At 37.9% G+C, this 19,073-nt stretch overlaps 1 protein-coding gene across 1 annotated transcript; it reads right to left on the minus strand.

Annotated features, from left to right (window-relative positions):
* Positions 1–297: 297 nt before the first annotated feature.
* On the minus strand, positions 298–11,327 carry LOC121417311 (serine/threonine-protein kinase RIO3-like). The gene is given in 12 exon segments (XM_041610971.1): positions 298–525; positions 527–624; positions 992–1,099; positions 2,168–2,338; positions 2,960–3,119; positions 3,688–3,870; positions 5,695–5,822; positions 6,612–6,755; positions 7,177–7,295; positions 8,591–8,698; positions 9,935–10,089; positions 11,055–11,327. Coding segments are annotated over 12 exon segments (1,695 nt in total). The 5' UTR covers positions 11,213–11,327; the 3' UTR covers positions 298–362.
* Between the last annotated feature and the right edge of the window lie 7,746 nt (positions 11,328–19,073).

Here is a 19,073-nt window from a genome sequence, read left to right on the forward strand (position 1 = left end):
GGGTGGGGTGGATACAGGAAGGGGAAGAGGGAGAAAAGGAGGGGGAAAACAGGGGGACGAAAAATACAGAGACAGCAGGAAAGAACAAGGTGTGAAGAGAGACAAAGAAAGAGAGAAAGGGAGAGAGGGGGAAAGGGATGGGAGAGACACAGAGAAACAAGGAAGAGAGGGGGGTTAGAGAAGTGGAAAAAAGAGGAAGGGAGAAAAAAAGAAAGAAAGAGTGGGAGATAGGAAAGAACAAAACGATAAGATTTAAAGGGAACACAAGAATATACTAAAATACAAAATAAAAATAGCTTTGTAATAAAAAAACCTCTAGTGAAAGCCACTGTCATCTACGCCTAAATCTACTTCTGGATATTTCAACACAAACTAACCCCAAACCCCTCCATCTCCTCACGCGCGACATAATCGTGAGAATTAATCCTTCTTTGAGGACACCGTAGCTTGAACACTGCTCCCATTATCAGCTTGATTCTCTCCTCCTTCCATCTTCTCTTCTTCTTCTTCTTCTTGTGTTGAGGCATCTTCCCCCTTGATCTTGTCAAAGAAGTAATCAAAAGCAAAGTTGTTCTCTTTCGGACTAGATGGTTTGAACTTCTCACTCTGCTGTAAGGCTTCAATCTAAAATCAAAACACACAAAAATGAAAGAACATCTCAAAAATATCTACAAGTTATACAAAAGCTTAGCCCTCAAAATGCCCCCCCCCCCTGCAACAAGATCTCATGCAAGACAAAAGACAATAATGATGAATTCATGAATTTTAGCTTGAAAGATAAATGGACTTGAATATTAAAAAAACCTTTTGGAGCAATTTTGGGTCTGACATGCACTTAAAATGCTGCATAACTTTGGAACAGCAGCCACAGATGTTGCAATGTTGTGTAGCTGTAGCCTATTCTGGTTAAGGTCCCTTTTCAGTTATGGTAAATCCCCTCAAAAGTGTGAGTCACTGATCCAGTTCATCGATACTCCGTATTCAAACATACCTGGCCTAGAAACTCCTGCTCATTGCCGTACTGTAGATCCAATCCAGTGACTCTGTTGAACAGTTCATGCGGCTTCAGAACATCGTGGACACCAAGCTTACGGAAGAACTACATAGGAAGATCAGACATAGCACAGGGTCATAGGTTGAAAGAGTTTACATGTCTGGATTTTTATTTTGTCAATTACCTATTGCTTGCTGTCAATTACCCATCACTCTAATCATGGTAGGTCCATCTCTAATCAAAGAATATCGGGCTCCATTTCACAAAGGCTTAAATCAATTTTTACCATAAATATTATAATTACAAAGAAAAAGACTCCAGAAAGGACAACACCTTCATGATTTCATTTTAAAGGGGAGCGAACTGTGTATGGTCTCTCATTGACAGTGTGTTATTAATATATAGTCTATATATATATATAAATATATATATATATATATATATATATATATATTTATATACGATTTATATACGTTTTCAGATATCTGCTAATACTACAGAGAATAAATTGGCCTATTATTGTATTTGTATAGAGAAACTAAAATGTTATGAGAGGAAAAGTAATTGTTTTGCTACTAGGTAACATAATTATTGCGGTAAAAATGTATTGAGTAGCTAATAAGCATGTTATCATTCAAGTGGGTCTATATTACTAGACTACACTAGCATAAACTGGCCAGGTATGAATAGTTGAGGACTCGAGATAGCACTATTGGTCGTATCTGCTTTAAAGTTAAATCTAAGTAGTTTCATTTAACACTGATTTCATGAAAAAGTTTGTATAACCAAGATTAATTGTTACTCTTTCATTGTGGATCTACATGTAGTGATCTGGGGGTTGTTCCACAAAGATTAAGTATGACTTAGAGTCGCACTTAAATGTCTAGTTGCACGCCTTATAAAAGGCATGGCCGTATTGGTCAGATCATGCCAAAAGGACGTGCAACACTGCGTAATGATCAATTAAATTGCGCTTTGCATATCATGTACGCATCGGCATTTAAGTGCGACTCTCAGTCATACTTAAATCTTTGTGAAACAGCCCCCAGGTACAGTTACATTAATTGAACTTTGTGAAATCTTAGCCAGAAACTGGTTTCCATTAAACTGGTTAAAGGAAGTAGATGTGAACAAGGTCTAAGTAGCTTTGTGAAACCGCCCCCTATAACTTACATTGCTAATGTTTGTACAATCCCTGAGGAGGAACTCCAAACCATGTGGGTGCGTTGGCTCTACTGACTGACTGACGTCAATGAACCATAGATGACCTTCATGCCATAGGATGTTATATTCACTCAAATCAGCATGGATCAGATTGCATTGGTGGTATAACTTCTCTATCATCTACGGAGAGACCAAATAGAAAAATCAAAAAGAAAATTAAATAAATTTTTTTTATCCATCAAATGGGAATTAAGGACTAATGATTGAAAAGTAATCCTAACTAAATGAAGACTGGCCGACTTCATCATGGTCATTATACACCCCCCCCCCCCGGTAAAAAGAATAAAAATACCCAAGGACTATGAGAGTTAAACTGTTTTAATTGCATTAATTCACATGAAGACAAGAAATTAAAACAGAAATAAATAAAATACATTTTTTTTTATTGTGATATCAAACTTCTTTAAAGAACATTCGTTCAAAATCTAACAAAGACTCTGTGAATAAATAATTAGCAATTTGGGGCTTATTAGAGAAAAAATTGGATTTCATGCATTTATTAGCATATTCTATCAGTTTTGTGATTTTTCTGAATGGCAGGTGGTCCGGGGTTTTAGGGTAAATTTTGTAATAGAATCAAATAACCTGATTGAGATAATTTTTGTGAACATTTCTCCGGCAATTTTGGGTAGGGGGGTGCTGGGCTCAAATTCAGAGCACTGGGCAGGAAAGCCTGGTGCTGCTAGCATAGCTACAAGACTGATTCTTATCATAATCATTAAAGATATGGATGAACCCTACCTCAAGGCATTCTTCATAGACACACTGAGCCTCGCTGACTGAGAACTTGACATGCTTCAGTTTGAGAGCTGCCTTCTGGTCTTTACCAATGAATGACATCACCAGGATGTGTTTCCGTAGCAACACCACCTCCGGGCACCTGATCCCAGCTTCTCGCATCCTGGATAAGAGAAGGTGTACAAGATATTATTTGCATAGTGGTATGGACAATCGCAGAAGTGGTCTACCGGTGCACCATACGGTGAGTCTTGAATGGACTAAGATAAGTGGATAGAGGTAAAACTTCGTAGAAGTGAAATGGATAGGTGAGAAAGAAGGTTAGAAAGTAGAGCATTTGAGAAAGGCAAGTTAAATGATAAACAAGAAGATTATTAGCCAACAAGCAGTACCGGCCGCACAAAAACGTTGTTAGCCTAACAGAGCGCCAACAGAAAGCCCGGTCACATTCAAAACATTCATATCAATGTGTACGTAATGCATTGTTGCAACTTAAGGCATCGCTGCCACATTATTCGGCTGTGTTGATGTGCATGTCACAAGCATTATACTTGGACACTTGACTAAATCAGCTTGCCCATTACTGTACGTGTGACCAATGTCTTGTAAATATATGTAGGTCAACCTTTTCGTGATTTCTGACAATCCAGGAAACTTGATTGTAAGAACTATTTGTTTGTTTACCCTGGCGAACAATCGAATGGCAAATAGGGTATTCGTACATTATTTACCTATTGAGATTATGCATTTCTTTCTCAGCCCACATGTGGATGAACTTTCGAGGGTTCTGCTTCTTGAACCTAGCTCTAAACCGATAATCGTTGCGGATATACTGATCCCTTGTCTTGAACTCGTTTAGTGTCGTCTTAAAGACCTTCAACGCACACTCTGCTGGTATAATGTGGTCGTCCATCCTAGGTAGAAGACAAATCAAATAATATTAGAACTTGTTTTGTTTCTAATTCATTCTTCAACAAGTTGTCTACTATAGCCAGATGGTCCCTGCATAAAACCTATATGCAGGGTGCTACACAACTTTTTTAGAAGCACTTGCCCAGTCAGGCAAGTAAATTTTCAAACAGTTGGAATATACTTGCCCCAAAATCTATTTCACTTTGCCTGAAAAATCCTTGAAAAAAACAATTTTACCTTTTCAAAAGAAAGTCTTGTGGTTTTATAAACCATTGACCTTTTTCTCTATTTTGACATGAACTGATCTACCTGCCATGACCAAAATTAGTGTCAATATCATATCAAGCCTAATTTTGGTCATTCTACGGTGAGAATTTTGCTTGCCCAAGTATTTTTGGTCTTTTACTTCAAAACACTTGCCTGACTCTAACTTTTACCTGCCTATATGATCAATTAAATTGTAACAGCTCTGCTACAAAAGCATTTCATTACTAATTCAGCATTATTAATCCCATTGGTTAGATATTGTGGAGCTATTTGTGTTAATGTATTCTCTTTATTAATGGCAACTGTTCACTTTAGCTTGGTGAGTTAAACCATGGGCTCTGTCTATACTCTTGCTCATATCCTTATATGGTAAATTAGGGTAAATTTACTTTGTGTAATGTTATTCGTAAATGGACTAAAACCAGTGAAATCTGAATTCTCATAATTTTTTTCCAGAAAAATTTGAAATTGAATTCTTTTGTTTTGCTTACCTTCTTATCAACTCTTTTCTTTTAAGAGAAGATTTATTGGAGCCACTTTTTAGTGTCAAAATCATAGAATAAATCACATCTATTTTTAAAGATTTATTACATTTTTTAATATTTAAAATGGGGGAGGGGCCAAAGGGCAAGTATGTTTTTCAACTTCAAAAGAGCATGTTCAGTTATTCTTAATTAAGTCTCAAAATTAATATGGACTATATACTTTGGGGACATGCAACATTTATTGCCCCAAGTCAAATCATACTGTCCTCGTCTTCGACTGGGCGCATTACAATTCTACTCAGATTAATGAATTTTTTATTTCTCTCAAGGCTAGTCCATAGTATTTACTACTTACATGAATCAAACCTTTTGAAGGGCCATGAATTAAATTGGTTTATCTTACTTATTACAGATCAGCATGGTTACCCTACCCTCTGAAAAAAACAGTGACACGACATATGCTCCTGCAACATTTGCTTCCATCTTAAAGATAAATTCCAGTTGTGGTAACGATTTCAAAATGAGTTCATACAGAATCCAATGAAATGACCAACAAAGTGTCTGTTTGTATAAATTAAAAATACGTGCCAAAGGATTCTGGAAGAAATTGTGTAATTGCTGAGAAATTAGCAAATAAGCACGGGATTCGGGTCAAGCGTCGGGCCGACATTCAAAGCAATAATAATACACTGTCCCATGTGCGCTTATCTGTGTTGGTGATCTTCAGGGTGAACATTTTTCAGCGTAGATTTCAAGATTTCACACAATTTATGTAACTGTACCAGATCTAGATCCTCGATGATATAGTGACAATTGAGCTTGGTTTCATACACTTTCTTGTAAAATCAGTGTTTACTGCAACTACTTTCATTTATCTTTAAGAGGGCATAGGGTTAGAGTTAGTATGTAAAAGTTTTCTGTTCAGAGTAGTGTAAAGATAAGGATTAGGGTTTATTCAGTTTTGGAGGTTAAGCTTTAGGTTTGGCTTAACGCGCAGAATTTTCATCGGAGCAATCGTTGCCGGAGCAAATGTGATGCAACCGAGAAGGCCTTCTAATCGGGCATGTTACTTACTGTCCTCCGTACGCATGGATGACGACTGCTTCTTTACCGGTACTGATGGTACCAGTGATGGAATCTAGAAGACCATTATTGACTAGCTTATACAACATAATCCTGGTACGAGAATCTACAGCCATTTCCTAAATAAATGAAATAGAAAGAGTTGGGACATAAAGAGTTAGGGATATAATAAAGTATAGACGGAATTTTCTAATTTCATTTCATTTTCACTTCATTTTCACTTCATTTTCACTTCATTTTCATTTTCACTTTCATTTTCATTTCTTTTCATTTCATTTTCATCATTTACTCTATAGGCAAATGTGATTTTGTTTTGTTTAATATATTTATAATTGTAAGAAAATGTTATATTATCATATTATAGACAATTGTGAATATTATAATATTCACAATTTTTATGACATGAGTAGAAATTGACATATATTCAGAAGTGGAAATTTGACAATGATGGACATGTAAAATGGATTTCATTGTGCACAATGAAAAAAGTAACATTTCCTATCAATTTATCAGGAATATATTTCTTGCTCTGTCATACGATCACTTAACACAACATCCTAAATTGATCCATTTCAATACAATACTTTGGTACAATTTGAACATGATCGCTAAACAGATGACATTTATAGCAAAGAATTGAAGTGGGCGTTGAAAGTGGAGAGAGGTTAGATACAAGGTTTCCCCATAAAGTATCACCTCTGATTGGGCTGATTGTGTTAAGGGATAAAAGATCCCATGTCTAGGGTAATTTGTGAAATCTTAAGCGCTCAATGGATAAAACAATGACTTTAAATATTGTTATTGAAGTTCATCTGGAGCCAGTATTACCACTTAAATCCATAGGTAAATAATCAAAGCCTAAAATCAGGAATTTGCTGATACAGTAACTTTTCATACGCAAGACTTACGGCAGTTGAATGTTCTTTCTTCTCGTGTAATCTCTGTGCTTTACTCTCTTCTTTCTGTGAGTGAATCTTAAGGACGTTGTAGACGCTGTTTGATAGCTTCATATCCATCCCAAAGCTATTACCGCTCGGAAAATCAGGAGGGAACTGAAAGAAAAAGTAATTGATATCATTTACAAGGTGAAGGGAAACTTGAAAAGACATAAAAACTAAGATCAAGGAAAGATGCTTCAATAGAGATCTCTTCTTTCAATTTCCTCTTGCTCTCTCTCTCTCTTTTACATCAGATAATATTGAATAGTGATTAAATCCATATAAACTCAACTCAGATCAATTTATACAATTCATACAAAGCGATACTCATCTATACATTAATTGTAGCTCTGGAAAATTGCACACAAACCAATGACAGGCACAAACAGATTCCTTTTCAAAAATCTAGATCCAAATTACATCAATTAAAAAATGCTGTAAAAAAACAAACCAAATGACATCGCCTATGGCCAGGAGCTCAAATGTCTCTTTCTATTAGAAAAAAATGATAAAAAGTCAGATGTGGCTTGCCTACCTGATCCATAACTCGACTGGCATTCTTCCTTCCACATACTTGTGCATCATGTTTGGTAATGATAGACTTCTTTTGTCCCGCGGGAGTGCTTCCAGCTCCAAGTAATTCTGCTTCTCTTCCTGAAAATTTGGGAAATGTTTAGAGAATCCCTTTACAGCATTGTTACTTAAAACTTATGTGATACCACCAAAAACTTGCACAATAAGTACACTTAATGCATTTCTGAAACATTATCTGAAAAATTATCTTTATTTCAGATGTTCAAGGCAATGTTTTAGATTGGCTACCATAAAAAAATCATCACTTCTTTTGCAAAACAATGAACAGTCGTTTTTTATTTGACTCTCTTTCAAGTTATACAAAAAAAAGAAAAAAATAAGACAGCACTAAAAACTGAAGAAAAAATTACGTATAGTCTAATACCAATTCAGACTAATTGTCACACAATGATAACCTAAATGGAAATTAGACAAAAGGGTAAAAGGGCTAATTATCCTTCTTTTTTATTGGTCGAATGCCCACACAGTCAAATTTCCATTTTGTTTACTTATCATCACTGCACTTTGTCATTTGAAATATGATTCATAGACATTAATCCAATAATATATGCTAAGTTGCATTAAACCAAATGGATATTAGACAAAATGAGTATGGCCTAACTGGAAATTAAACAAAAGGGTAAATGGGCTTAAAGGGGAATCCAGCCTTGGTCATAAAATGTAGTGTTGGAAAGGAGAAAAATAGATAAAACAGAATGGTGAAAGTTTGAAAGAAATCGGACCAGCAATAAGAAAGTTATGGCTGCTTTAAAATTGAAATCCCTATGATTATGTAGATTTCAAATTGGCAACTGGGTAAGTAAATTATGACAAGAGGCAAGGACAACTTTCCCATAGGCCATGTACTTAATTATCAGGGATTTGTGGTTTTCTCCTAACTGCCCAATCCCCTGGGGCAGTAATCTAAATATAACCCTGGTAGTATATTTTTTTATGTCCTCGTGAAAGAAAAATAAAATTTGAAGTAAAACATTTGAAAAAATGACATATTAGCCATTTTATGTATTGGAGTACATGGAAGAGTAGTCCTTGCCTTACATCACTGTGACATCACATATGTGGCCAATTTGCAGTCTCCATGGATCTAGGGATTACCAATATTCACAACTTTAAAAAATCATAACTTTCTTATTATTTGTCAGATAGTATTCAAACTTTCACCTATCAACTTGTCTGATTTTTCTTATTCCCCTAAGAACAAGTTTTTATTTGGGTTGGATTCCCCTTTAATTGCAATTTGATCAAATGGCTAAGAGACGAACTGGTTGCAGATGAACTCGTATAGTTACACCATGTGGGGCGAAACCAAACAGAATGAAGAGAAAGCAGGTAAAGCCAAGTTTTATCTTATTTACCTTCATCACCAAGAATCCATTCTTCTTGAAAATCATCATCGTCATCATCGTCGTCCTCGTCATCATATGCAGGGTGGACAGAACGGTAGTTTGAGAAGGAAATGCTCACTGTTGAATGGAAGGGGGTGAAGATGTTTTGATTGCAGCATTAAGTACTAAATCTTTATAATTCATTTGAGGCAAACTCTGGCACAAAAAATAAATTGTTCACAGAATTGAACTAAACACACACAGAATTAAAATGAACAAATAAAAAAATACGGGACAGCTCCTGTGAAAGACAAATACAGTCCTTATATTGGCATTAAAAGAGGCTATGTATCTTTTAAAAAGACTTTTTTGCATTCCCAATTTTCTTTTTATTTTGAATAAGAGGTGAAACATCATGATTAGAGATGACTAGATGCTCGCAAGTAGAGCTGGTTGATATTTTATTTCAATGTTAGGTCTAGTACCACCAGAAAATATCACTGAATCTGAAAACTATAAGTTCATTATACGCTGCAATTTCGTGAGAGCAGGGAAGAGGGAAATGGTTACCAACTTACAGATACCAAATACTGAGTTGATTTAAAGCAATATGCAGCAGCATTTGTGGTCAATAAAGAGTGATCAACTTTTCACAATCAACAATATTCTGGGAATATGGTGTTGCCACGATATGTCACCAAAGTCATTAAACCATTATCGTATATTCAATATTTTTCAATATCGTATAATTTCAATGATATAAAAATATCACCCAGCACTACTTGCAAGATTCCTGCATGAAAAGACATAGCTATGATTATTGGTCAAGTGCATTTGCCTTAATATAACACACAGGAGCAAATAAAAGTAAGCAACATTGGTCAACTTCACTTTTATCTTTATCAGCTAACTTTACATTTTACTTTTTTTTCAACTCCAACATTGCTTTGAAACTCCCACTTTTGATAGAATTCTTCTAAATAGGAATAAACCAGACTCTCCTAGCTGTGATTCTTCAACTATAAAAAAACATGTATTCAATGAACATTGATCCATATTTTATTAGCTTTTCTTTCACAGAAAAAATCTCTGGTACATGGAAAATCTGGTACATGGAAAATCTGGTATGATAACAGGGGGGAGTTTCACAAAGATTTAAGTACCTATGACTGAGAGTGGCACTTGAATGCAGACACGTACATGATATGCAGGGCGCAATCTTATTGATCAATTTGCAGTAGTACGCGTCCTCTTGGCATGATCTGAACAATGCTGTGATGCCTTTAATACCGCACGCAACTAGACATTTAAGTGCAATTCTATTAGGCATACTTAAATCTTTATGAAACAATCCCCGACTTTATAAGGACTCACCTTTGCTATCTTTGTTGTATTTCTGTTCCTCTCTTGTGAGTTCAGCATCGTACTCTCGGTCATACTGAAGCTGAAGCATCTGAGCCAGTAGCAGATCACTGCTGGTTTCCTTGCCATCTTCAGTCTGCACATCACATGCGATGTCATATGTGGGACTACAATGAAATCAATCAGAAAGCATTTCAAATGTTTATGAACATCATCATTGTGTTTTAATTAATACACTGGGGGTTTTTTTTGTTCGTTTTTTTTTTGCTTTGCAGCCAATATAAATTACATGAACATTGAATGGATATTTGGTCATATTTTTCACTTTAGATTACTAGAATTTGAGGGAGGCATGAAAATTCAGTCAGTGTGCACCCCCCTCCTTTTTTTTAATTTAGGCTATATCACATGATGTATTTGAATGAAGGTATAACACCATATGAGAAAAGATTAAGTATCTTTGAAAGGATTTTTAAATTCATTGTACAGATGTTTACGTTAACTACTGATGACCGATGAGAGAAGCTTTAAAGATGAATGAAAGCAGTTGCAGAAGTGGTTTGAGGTACACCATGTGTAAAGTTCTGGAGGGGCTGTTACAGTTACAGCTCAGGAGAAAGTCTATAAAACTAAGGTCAACTCAATAGTGAAAATATCACCCTGATGAAAATATGGTACAGTCAGATAACTGAAGTTTGTGACATCTTAAGATGAAAAACAATTGCACTGAAGATCACCAACAGAGATTTAAGCAGACTGTTTCTTTTTTATTGCTTGGAAAAAGGCCCAACATTTCATGGAATATCATGCTTATTTTGCTCATTTCTCAGTAGTTAAACAGTATCTCTGAGAATCCTTCAGCATACATACTGACACTTTTATGATTATTTTATTGGCTTCTCTACAAACTCATTTTTAAATCGTAACCACAACTGGCATTAATCTGTAATGGCAGTATTCAGAGAAGTAGTCAAGGCCAGTACTTCCAAATCACAAGGCCGCTGGAGAAAACCTTCTCCCATAGACTTTTTACATGTGAATCGGGCAGAGGCCAAGGCGGGCAAAACGTTTGCCTCAACTGCAATCCCTGGCAGTATCACGTGACATGGTCCTATGCATATCAAGCACTCACCTTGCTTGAGCTATGGGCACATCAACTCTCTCCTCCTCCTTCTGCAGTTGCAAGGCATACTCCTCATCCATAACGCTACTCAGTGATGAAACAGCAACAGGCGGGCTCTTTCCCCACGGGTTGGCAGCAGGCCAGGCCACTTTTCCTCCAGTACTCATGATTTCAGTCGTATTTCAGAAATTCTTGTAGAAATTGAATTATAGCTGGTTGTCAAGGTGATGTTCCAAAAGGAGATAAATGTGAGATATATTCTTATCTTTTTTTTTTAATTCTTGCTTACATGTAGTCTTGCTCCAGTGATTCTTGTATTCTAAATGGTTGACAGTCCTTCCCCCTTATATGGAGCTTTGGGGGAGATTGATTGTCTGGGAAATCCTTGATACCTGGAACAGAGAAAGAAAAAGAAATAAATAATATTGTATGCAGCCCACATGTTGATTTCATTTCAGGAATCAAATTAGACTTGAATATTTACCCAACATGAAAATATGCCTACTTAACTGTCGCATTACAAGTGTCTTGATGCTGAGTTCACACAAAAAAAATCAGTCATTTTGGTCAGAATAGATTCTGCTGTGCTGAGGCTTCGCAGCATCCCCGTCTTCTATAGACTTTTACATCAAGTTGAGAAGTTTCTCGCAATGCAACAATCACGGGAAACTGTATAACCTAGGGCCTGGTCACTCATTGAAAATCTTGAACTAAGCAACAACACAGGCACAGACCAGAGGGCACTCTCAATTCAGCCAAACAGTTGTCAAATATGGGAATAATCTTCCAGAGTCAGTGATCACTGCACCTACTTTGAATACCTTTCAACACGAATTCATGTTCGCCATTTTGGATTTGGCAGTGAATTAATACTTGTGGGGAACTGCGAACCGGCTTCAAATTACTGATTCTTTTTAGACTTTACAACGAGAAACAAAAAAAAAACATGAAAAAAAAAAGAAGGGCAAGGAGAGAGTCTGTCTAGTAAGTCCGCATCCGATTACCATCACGATATTGGTAAGTTTTGTCATTGTAAGTTTTAGTCATGCTTAAACATGTGTGCAAAACGAGGGAGACACGGGACTGGGGGTAGAAGTGGGTCTTAAGACTTAATAATTTGTGGAGACAGAAATTACGCACTTACCACGATTATAAAATATATGGATAAGGTCTAGCCTAGAGGACTCAGTGATCATATTTTTTATGATTTTGATATTGTCATTCGATCACTGAGCCTAGACAAGGCAGGCTATACCAGTGTGGAGAAGATCGTAGTCCAGAATGGAATTCCCTTCATATTTATCATTCGAACTAGTGGTCCATACATAGACCAAAATTTTATTAAATTGCATACCTTTATACACCTAATGCGTATAAAGGTATGATGGTTTCCCCCCCAAAATAAGAACAAGTGGAATGCCTCTGGCCGTCTCACCTGCATCACGCGGTTCAATATAGCAGCAGTGCTGACTTTGAATACTACTCTAACTCGCACAAGATGTTCAGTGATACATGGTTACTCTTATGTCCACTTTTTATGAACTAGACCAATAAACTTACAGAGATATGATGGTTATTCACCAAAAAACCCCAACATGGCCAAAGTTCATTGACCTTACATGACCTTTGACCATGATCATGTGACGTGAAACTCAAACAGGATATTCAGTGATACTTGATTACTCTTATGTACAAGTTTCATGAATCAGATCCATAAACTTTCAAAGTTATGATGGTAATTCAACAGATACACCCAATTCGGCCAAAGTTCATTGACCTTTGACCTTGGTCATGTGACCTGAAATGTGCACAGGATGTTCAGTGATACTTGATTACTCTAATGTCCAAGTTTAATGAACTAGCCCAATAAACTTCCAAAGTTATGATGGTAATTCAACAGATACCCCCGATTCGGCCAAAGTTCATTGACCCTAATGACCTTTGACCTTAATCATGAGACCTGAAACTTGCACAAAATTTTCAGTGATGCTTGATTACTATTATGTCCAAGTTTCATGAATCAGATCCATAAATTTTCAAAGTTATGATGGGAATTCAACAGATATCTCCAATTCGGCCAAAGTTCATTGACCCTAAATGACCTTTGACCTTGGTCATGTGACGTGAAACTCATGCAGGATGTTCAGTGATACTTGATTAACCTTATGTCCAAGTTTCATGAACTAGGTCCATATATTTTCTAAGTTATGATGACATTTCAAAAACTTAACCACAGGTTAAGATTTCGATGTTGATTCCTCCAACATGGTCTAAGTTCATTGACCCTAAATGACCTTTGACCTTGGTCATGTGACATGAAACTCTAATAGGATGTTCAGTAATACTTGATTAACCTTATGGCCAAGTTTCATGAACTAGGTCCATATACTTTCTAAGTTATGATGTCATTTCAAAAACTTAACCTCAGGTTAAGATTTGATGTTGACGCCGCCGCCGCCGCCGCCGCCGCCGCCGCCGCCGTCGGAAAAGCGGCGCCTATAGTCTCACTTTGCTTCGCAGGTGAGACAAAAAATAGAGATTTCTTACCAGACCGATGTTATGTATCCATACTGTAAACACTGCGAGTCAATAGGCTTGACCCTTGAACCCGCTCCGATATGACGTACACGTACGTAGCTCCAATGAGCTGTATTACCAAGTGCTATTTTGAAGCAAAATTCATAGATTAAAAATGTTTTTTTATTAAATAATATAAGTTTAATATTGATTGTAATAATATTATTAAAATAATAAATATTTACAATCAATATATACATTTTTATATATTTATCTCCACACTGGCATAGCCTGCCTTGTAGACTCTAGGCTCAGTGATCAAATGACAATATCAAAATCATAAAAATATGATCAACGAGTCCTCTAGGCTAGATATTAGGTCCATCGTGACACACAATTCACAAATCCCGACATCTAGATTCTAGGCACAGGCTGGAACCTTAAAAAATATATATATATATATATATATAGGCCTATATAGCCTCACTCAGTCTTGATCAGCCATTTTGTTTTCAATTTTAATTTGAAAAAAGGAAAGCCGAAAAAGGTAACAGTTGCTAAAACTATAACAACGCCTACCTTAGGCTTAGCTAGCTTACAGAACTTTCAGGTTTTTTAGGTTAGTCTGTGCACTGCTGTGCAGCTGCAGTGAGCTGTGTGCCTCGATGTCAGGATTTGTGTGTCACAATAGTCAATACTTTTAGACCTTCATCCATTTAATCGTGATAAGTGCATAATTCCTGTTTCCACATTTTATTAAGATTACTATTAACACCCCAATCTACCCCAGTGTGTCTCCCTCGTTTTGCACGGTCGACTCCTGGCCTCTGACCGTACCCGCTTCGCGGGCCGGAGCTCCCTGGGGCTGGGTTAATCAATACGAAACCTCGAACGAGGTAACACTTAACACTTACGGTACACTACCGCAAATTTGTAATAATAATGCAGTCGGTAACAACCACACTTACGTTCTGGTGATAAATTCACGGCTATAACACGCTTCCTCACCTCTCTATTCCACTCCAAAAACAAAATTTGTACAATTAAAGGGTAACCTTTCACAAATATAAGCAAACTTACTCAGAAAGGATTGTATTATGGTGTAATTGTGCTTGTTTTCGAAGGTAATGTTCCCGAAATAGCAACCCGGCGGATTGCACAACGTCGGGTAATCAGACTGGTAGCAAAAGAGCTAAGGTTGCCTATCTATCTACGTACATTATTATGGAAAGTTCAGGCAACAGCCGACTAAGAATGGGTACCAATCTCAAGCACTCGAGCTGCAGCAGGCAGTTTATTGCCGCTAAGGATATTTCCCCTGATCCGAGGCGGATTTGTGTTCATTTTTTTTTTTTTTACTATATTCTGTACTTTTTGTTCTATTATTCGTTTGTTACATCTATCTATTGCTACATCTCTTACTCCAGTCATGGACCTATAGTTCCTGAGTCCAGCTTTTCCCCTATCAGTCCCTTAAAGGGGAAGTTCACCCTGACAAAAAGTTTATTGTAAAAATAGCAGAAAAATTAATAATGCCTATTATTGCCTATAAAGGTTTGAGAAAAATTCATCTAATAATTAAAAAGTTATTAGAATTTCAATTATTTGATTTGTGACGTCATATGCGAGCAGCATTCCTACATAGCGAATGGTAAAAAAATCAATGAAATGTCATTTTCTCGGAAAATTGAAAATGGTTTTTACTGTTACACCTATCAATCAATAGACAAATCATTTCACACCCGATCATGAATAGAAAACAAAATCAAGTCATCAGAAACCATATAAAATTTACATAACACATGGGGCAGCTGCTCGTTTATGACGTCACAAATCCAAAACTTTGAACTCTAATAACTTTCTTACTCACGGATTTTCCTCAAACCTTCACCAATATTTTTTACTATTTTTTCTGCTATTTTTACAACAGTCTTCTTCAGGGTGAACCTCCCCTGTAACCCATATTAAAAGCCCGGATTAAAGGTTCTATGGTTATACTTCGCCCTATCTCCTATACCCATATAGGCCTAATTCTGATCCTGAATCTCCTCCCTATATATCATTCTCCTAAATCACTCCATTACCTAACTCTCTAGCATACCCACATCTGTTACTCCAGCCTTTCTTCTCCCCTTATTCTTCTCCTTTAGCTGTATGTCCCTATATTAGCTGATTCTCTTCATCATTTACCCCGAGCTATACCCCCATCTCGATCTCTCCAGACTTATTAACAAGTCCTCTCCTCCCTCTCTTCCATTACCCCCTCTCTCCTACACCCACTATACTCAGTGTCGGACTCCCTCTCCCTTTTCTCCTTCTCTCTTCTACCCTCGCCATCTCTACCAACTAATTCCCCGGTGATTCGGTCCCTCTATCATTTTCTTCCCTCACTATCTCATACTCCAGTCTTGCTTCCCCTCAATCATTCCTCCTCTCGATCTCTCCCTAATCTATCTTTCTCCTACCCCATCTCTCTCTACATTTTCTTTCTCTCAATCCTTTTCTTCTCTCTCTTTCCGTGCAGTACCCCATCCATGCCGCAGTTCTCCTCCCGTCGCTAGCTGTATACCCCCCCCCTCTCTCCTTAGCTCTCTCTCGATCATTACCTTGGCTTAATCCAGTCTATAATTCTTCTCTTTCACTTATCCCACTACCTTACTCTTACTCAAGTCTTATTATTCCCTTCCCCTCAATCATTCTCCTCCCGGCCTCGATCTCTTTCTTACCTATCTCGCTCTTGCCCCATCTCTCTCTATATTTTCTTTCCATCAATCATTTCTCTCCCATGCATATTACCCCATTGAATTCTCCTCATCCCTCTCAACCATATGACCCCATATCTCTTATAGTCTTGTAATTTTCCACCCCTCTATCATTCTGAGTCACTCTCTGGGCCTCTCTCCCATATGACTCTCGCTTCAGATCTTCTCCTCCTCGCCTCTCTCCCATTACCCCATCTTACTCCAGTCTTACTCCGGCCCCTCTGTCATTTGCCACTCTCTCTCTCCCATTATCCATTTCTTGTGACTCCAGGCTTATAATTCCCCTCCCTCTCTCCCATTAGCCCATATCTCAGTCTTATAGAATTTACCACCCTCTATCATTCTAAGTCCCTCTCTCCCATGACCCTCTTTCCCTGTTTTCTCCTCCTCCTCCTCTCTCTCCCATTACCCCATCTTACTCCAGTCTTATGACTCTCCTCCCCTCTATCATTTGCCACTCTCTCTCCTCCATTACCCATCTCTTGTGACTCCAGGCTTATAATTCCCTCCCTCTCTCCCATTAGCCCATATCTCAGTCTTATAGAATTTACCACCCTCTATCATTCTAAGTCCCTCTCTCCCATGACCCTCTTTCCCTGTTTTCTCCTCCTCCTCCTCTCTCTCCCATTACCCCATCTCGCCGGGGGGGGGGGGCACTTACATTGACGAGTGGATACCATATGCCGCGACCAAAAAAAAACATGTAAAAGGATGTCTTTTTCACGACTAGGGCACGTTACGTACGTAATGTGTTAAGGGTGTCAAAACACAAAAATAATGAAAAACTTGGGGTATCTTTTTCGCTAGGAAAGTTACGTGTCTAGGGTTAAGTTTGCGGGGATGATAAAATAAAATTATTTTATAAAGGATGACGTGTTAAGAATCCGATTTGCACGAGGTGTGGAAGATGGGGTCGTACTAAACCAAATTACGTGTAAATAAGGTAAAACCAACGACCGAAGGACCCGTGAAACAACAATAACATATTCCTGTACTTGTTTAAGCCCCAGTCACATATAGAGCCCGGACCACCCCGGACCATCCCGGATCTGATCCGGGGTGGTCCGGGGAGAGATCCGTGTTGGCGCCTTGGGCATCCTTGGAGGTCCGGGGTGGTCCGTGTTGGTCCTTGAACGTCCGGGAGGCCAACACGGCAGTTTTTGACTGTTAAAAACATCCGGCGTCATCCGTGGACTGCCGGGTTGGCAAAGCCATCCGAGATGGTCCGTGTATAGGTCCGTGTGGCTGCCGTGTAGGTCCGTGTAGCTGCCGTGTAGGTCCGTGTGGCTGCCTGGAGTATCCTTGGCAGTCCGTGTTCTTTTTTCCCCATCAAATCATTACAACGCTATTTACTTTATGAACTTTTCAGTAGTTGTTAAACAGTTGACACAAACATGCTTAATTTATTTAAATGGATGATTAAATGATTCAGGATATTTTCTTACGCTTTGGAGATTGGCCCCAACCTAATATTTGTAAACTTAGTGCATGTATGAATATTTTTTTTCTCTTTTTTTCTAATATTTACCCCAACTTTGTTTGTTATTATTATTTCACATTTCATTAAAAAAAATATATTTTATATGTATATGTTATGTACCTGTTACATCGAAATTTTACATTAAGTTATATACTACTGCCCTGTATCGACACTATGCGTTATGACCTGGGCCTATCTTAATTGTTATTATGTTTTCTATTGACTTTGTAAAATTATTTCCTTTTTGTGATTTCAATGAAGTGATATCAAATCAAATCGAAATTACATTTGTCGTTCAAGATTTAAAGTACTTAACAACTACTGTTAAAACAGTAAACTTTGTTGTATACAAAACAGCGTTTTTACTGGTTAAGGAAGTTTTGATATCTTTTTTAAACACAACATGATATTGTTGCGACAAGGATGAGAAAAAAATGTATAAATAGATAAATATATAAATAATTAAATAAATATCAGCTCATTGTTATGAACAGATTTTCATTTGCCGTACTGGTCAATATAGCTGCCGTGTTGGTCCTTGAGCTGACGTGTTGGTCCGTGTAGCTGACGTGTTGGTCCTTGTAGCTGACGTGTTGGTCCTTGTAGCTGACGTGTTGGTCCGTGCTGCTGACGTGTTGGTCCGTGTAGCTGACGTGTTGGTCCGTGTAGCTGACGTGTTGGTCCTTGTAGCTGACGTGTTGGTCCGTGTAGCTGACGTGTAGGTCCGTGTTGCTGACGTGTCGGTCCGTGTTGACGACGTGCTCCGCCGGCATGGTCCGTGTAGATCCATGTGAAGCTGCCGTGTTGATGCCGTGTTTACAGTCATCCGGGGCAAAACTATCCCGGACCTCCCCGGATCATGCCGGCATTGCCGTGTTGATCCGTGAGGATCCGTGTCTATATGTGACTGGGGCTTTAGGGGTTCATACTTGGCAAGAGTATCGTTTTGTTCCCAATACTTGCTAAGGGTATGGGGTTTCACACGCCAATACTTGTTAAGGGGTGCATTTTCAGAATAGGAAAATACGTGTTTAGGGTGCTTTTCGAGACCCCATGGTCGCGCATGGTATCCACTCGTAAATGGAAGTGCCCCCCGGGCCCATCTCTAATTTACTCCAGTCTTATAATTCTCCCCCTCTATCATTCTCCGCCCTCTCTCAAATACCCCATATTTTAGTCTTATAATTCCCTTCCCCTCTAATTCTCCTCCCTCTCTCCCAATTTAAAATCTTACAATTCTCCTCCCTCTCTCCCTTTGGAATCTTACAA

This window comes from Lytechinus variegatus, chromosome 1 (assembly GCF_018143015.1).
Source record: "Lytechinus variegatus isolate NC3 chromosome 1, Lvar_3.0, whole genome shotgun sequence".
Taxonomy (NCBI): Eukaryota; Metazoa; Echinodermata; class Echinoidea; order Temnopleuroida; family Toxopneustidae; genus Lytechinus; species Lytechinus variegatus.